General features: G+C 57.4%; 1 protein-coding gene across 1 annotated transcript; it reads right to left on the reverse strand.

Annotated features, from left to right (window-relative positions):
* Window positions 1-1,168: 1,168 nt before the first annotated feature.
* Window positions 1,169-3,165, reverse strand: LOC123103288 (cyclin-D3-2). The gene is made up of 3 exons (XM_044524817.1): window positions 2,225-3,165; window positions 2,009-2,127; window positions 1,169-1,894 (listed from the first exon to the last, which is right to left on the reverse strand). The coding sequence occupies exons 1-3, from the start codon at window positions 2,841-2,843 to the stop codon at window positions 1,568-1,570; spliced, it is 1,065 nt and encodes a 354-aa protein (XP_044380752.1). The 5' UTR covers window positions 2,844-3,165; the 3' UTR covers window positions 1,169-1,567.
* Between the last annotated feature and the right edge of the window lie 1,025 nt (window positions 3,166-4,190).

Raw genomic sequence — 4,190 nt, forward strand, 5'->3', positions numbered from 1 at the left:
TTTACCCACCCCGCTGCTGTCAAAGGACGCCGGTGGACAAAGCTGCCTTCTCGCGCAGGGGAGCGCTTGCTGACCATACGACATGGTGGCCCCGGACGGTGTGGCATACACGATGGAACTTGGACGTCGAGACGGCGACCATGGGCACTCTAGGAGGTGTTGAGCTGCGGTGCTATGTGGCCAGCGGTGCGGGGCATAGACAACTTTCGACAATCAGATGTAGCAGTAAACCGTTTGCGACAACTCGACAGCCTAGTCGATTGTGGCAGCACCAATGTGGTAGCACAGAAAGTGGTGCGTCAATAAGCCGGGGTGGTGCACCTACCGCCTGAGGTGGCCATGGAGTTGACACCATGCCTCGGCGTCGTTGTCGTCGGCAACCTCCGGCACATTTGCCCTGGAGCACGTGCATGTGAGTTGAAGTTGCCAACGACGTTTGGCTCTCCACACTTTGTGATCGTTCTGTGTTCCGAAGAATGGATTTGGGCGCATGGTGATATCCATGCCAAAGATATGCAGGTGAAGGATTGCCTCCCGACATGTATGTCATGGAGTGATTTATTTCAGTTTCCATGACCATGGTGTGTTTGCCCCTCCATGCCAAAGATAACTTTGGCTTGGTGGTACTCAGGGGGGTGTCGAACTCAAGGGTGAAAAACCATGGTCCGACATTTGATGGTCGCATCTTGCTAGGACGGTGTTTACGCACGGCGTCTTTGTTGAAGACATTGTTTTGGGGTGAAAGATATGGCAATATCGTCGTTTTGGAGTTTGCTAATACATGCTCTATGGGGTGAAGATATGGCAATGTCGTGTCTTCCTCAATGTCGTGTCTTCCCTTGATACGTTGATTTTGAAGAACCTTGTTTGTAGGGTTGTGCAGCCCTATTTTCTCGTCTGTGGTCAAATAACTAATTTTCTTTCAATATGAGCACCCTCTAAAATATTTCAAAAAAAGCACCCTCTAAAATATTTCAAAAAAAGCACCCTCTAAAAATATTCTTCGTAGTTTTCTATTTTGCCCTACTACATCGGAACATTTCCTCCCGTAGTGCTCGACCCCCATCTCATTATTAGTCATGGCACATGAACAGACATTCCATCAGTTTTAATGCCAAGGCAGTAGCATGCAGCACACAATCAAGGCACCATCATCAGAGAGAACAAGTGATCAAGGTTTATCCACATTTATTTAGATAAAATGAGAAGCCAGCAAGGGGGGCATTAATCAATGCAGATGTAGATAGAGCTCATGGGAAGTGGGGAATTGCATTCATGGCGCCGTCGTAGGGAGGGAGCAAGCCGGAGATGGAGCAAACTTGCCCTGCCGCCTACCTTGTCCCTCCCCTCCTCCATGAGAGTGCTACTCCAAGAGCCATCAATGGCTAATCTCCCTGCCTCCTCCCCCCTACAGGACCCGTCTTTTCCAGCCGCATTGCAAAATTACACGTTTTTTACTTCTCCCCCCAGGCCGGCTTCTCATTACGGCCTTCCCTGATCGCCGGCTGTTGTTCTACGGCGAGCTATAGGTAGTAGCTAGTCCGGCGCCGCGGGGCGGGGTTGGCATCTAACGCCAGGCGTCGCGGCTCTCCTCGTCGGGTGGAAGCATCATCGCCGTGGCGGTGGCGCGCTTGAGCGGCCGGCCGGCGGGCTCCGGGGAGGACGACACGGAGACTGACCCCGGCCAGGCGGTGGCGGCGCCGGAGCGTGAGTCCGCGCTGCTGGACGAGCTCTCGCAGCTGAAGTATGCCGCCGCGCCGATCACGCCGCTCGGGCTCAGCGGCGGCGAGTGCAGCCCCGCTGCCGCGCGCTTGCGCTTATTGTCGCCGCCGAAGCCCATGAATCCCGCCGCCGCCTCCCCGGAGAGGATCTTGACGCACTCCGCCACCTCGTCCTGCATTGGCAAGCCCATCAGTTGAGCACAAACAGTGGCATTGGCACGAGTGTGCACGAAGACAGCTGGTAGTAATAATGTGGCAACCGCTAACGACAAGTTTGTGGTGCTGACCTCGGGGGCGTTGATGAGCGCCAAGAGCTCGGCGTCGCCGTCGCCACTGCCGTAGCCGGCCGTCGCGAGCAATGCCGCCGCAGCCCACGCCGACGGGCGGTACCGTGGCCAGCTCCAGTCTGCCACGCGCGCAAAGTGAGAACACGCTTGACGTAAAGATGGAGTCTTTTATTCTTGAGACAGCAATGCATGGACGGGGAAGAGCCATGAACCCACCTGGCATTACCGCGAGCAGGACGCTCTCGCACTGGCGCAGGCGCGCGGCGGCGAGCACGGGGTGGAGGAAGGAGAATGGCGTGACGGGGTGCATCCGCCAGGCGAGCGCGGAGAGCACGAGGAGCTCCATCCGGCGCACCGTCTTGGCGTCGAACACGTCGGCGTCGCCGGCGCTCTCGGCGGCGCAGAGCTGGAGGTCGAGGAGCACGGGCACCCGCGTCTCCTCCACCTTAGCGGCGAGCGCCACGCAGGCGACGGCGGCGAGCCGCGCCATCCACGGCTGGTCCCCGAGCCGCAGCGCGCCGCCGCTGAGGAAGCAGCGGTCGAGGTACGCGGCGGCGAGCGCGGCCGTGAGGGCGGAGAAGCCGAGCCTGGCCGCCGCGCGCGTCGCCCACCCCACGGCCGCCTGCCTCCTCGCGTCGCCGCCGTACCCGTCGCCGCCCTCCCGCAGCAGCACCTCCTCCTTGCCCCTGAACACCTCGAACAGCGCCGGCAGCTCGTCGTCAAGAGCCACCAGCGGCTGCTGATCCGGCCACTGCTCCTCGGCCGGCTCCTGGAACAGGTCGTGGTGCTCCTCCGGGCAGTAGAGCGAGTCAACAAAGAGCGCGGCAAAGGCCATGGCCACAACGTGCTCCCGTGGGTACAGATACAGTGACGTAACGGGGGACAAGTCCAGTGGTGCTCGGTCCTGCTCAGGGCGCGGCGGGAGCGGAAGAGGAGAGCGGCTCCCCTCCCATGGCGAGGCGAGGCGGGGCGAGGTAGCCGGTTGGCTTTAACTGCGGCTACGGCTGGTTGGCTGGCTGCTTTAGCTGGCCTCGAGCAGTGGGAGGCGTGGTGGGGGGCAGTGATGAGCGCAGCACGCAGCACAAATGGGATAGGAGGGAAAGGGCGGGGAGGTTTTATTGGGGTTCGGGAGGAAGACGAAGAGAGAGAGAGAGGGGGAGAGGGGAGCGCCACCCGCCACGCGACGCAACGCAACGGCAGGGGCAGCAGCTTCTTTATTGCGGGGGTGGTGTGCGTGCTGCTGCTGCTGCGGCCTGCGGGCAGAGGGAGACAGGGATTGGGGGAGGGGAGGCGAGAGTTGGTTTGCTTTTGGTTTTCGCGGCTTCCCTCGCCCGGGCGTTCAACTTTCGGGGGTTCCCCAGGAAGGAAGGACACGGGAGCCGCTGCTGGCGAGCAGTGCTGTCTTTTCTCACCCTGCCTCTGCTCGCTTGTGATGGATGGACCTTGCCTCCTCGCTCCGACGCTTGCCGCCGACCCAGCTTTCCCTCCTGCCAAAATCATATTTCCACAAATGCAGTGGCATATTCTCCGTGAAAGGACGTTTTTTCCAAGATTTTTTTATCAAATACGTAGGTTTTCAAATTGCCTTCGGCATGACATGCTCTCCAAAGATATATACCCGCAAAAAAAGATATATACCCTCATTTCCCGTAAAAAAAATCCTCATTCACTGTATTTGAGCCGTACACTCACTTTGATCTTTGTTCTTTTGGCAAAATAGCCCTTCCCGTCTACCCTCCATCGCTCTTCGTTTTTCTCACCGGAGAGCACCAGCGCACCTCCAAGGAGTCCTTCACAAATTTCTCGTTTTTTACGCCCTCCTCCCAATCCTATCCGTGACCATATCTCGTCGAAGAACACCATCACACACACGGTTGCGCAGCGACAACATAACTAGAGGTATGGGCGGGGACGTGCCTATTCGAACTTGTGAAATCTTGTTCGGCGCCTCCAAGCTAGTTTAAGTTACCACCTTTAGCTCGTTTGGAACTTCTAAGCCAAAATGGTAGGAGCCTCAGGTTTTGCTAATTCGTGTGCAATCACACATTTCTGGGTCCAACCTATGTAGGCCCTCTCGCATACCGCACCATTCAAAGCCAATCGTTCAAGCATTGTGATGAGTTTAAAAGAGGATTCTAACCAAATTATTGAGTCTACCCTCTGAAATCTTCTTTACTTTGAG

Source organism: Triticum aestivum, chromosome 5A (genome assembly GCF_018294505.1).
Source record: "Triticum aestivum cultivar Chinese Spring chromosome 5A, IWGSC CS RefSeq v2.1, whole genome shotgun sequence".
NCBI lineage: Eukaryota > Viridiplantae > Streptophyta > Magnoliopsida > Poales > Poaceae > Triticum > Triticum aestivum.

Coding starts and splice junctions, on each gene's coding strand:
- LOC123103288 (XM_044524817.1), bottom strand. CDS start 2,843: ATGGCCTTTGCCGCGCTCTTTGTTGACTCGCTCTACTGCCCGGAGGAG. Junction 2,128..2,224: donor CCTGCTCGCGGTAATGCCAG/GTGGGTTCATGG, acceptor CGCGCGTGGCAG/ACTGGAGCTGGCCACGGTAC. Junction 1,895..2,008: donor CGCTCATCAACGCCCCCGAG/GTCAGCACCACA, acceptor TTGCCAATGCAG/GACGAGGTGGCGGAGTGCGT.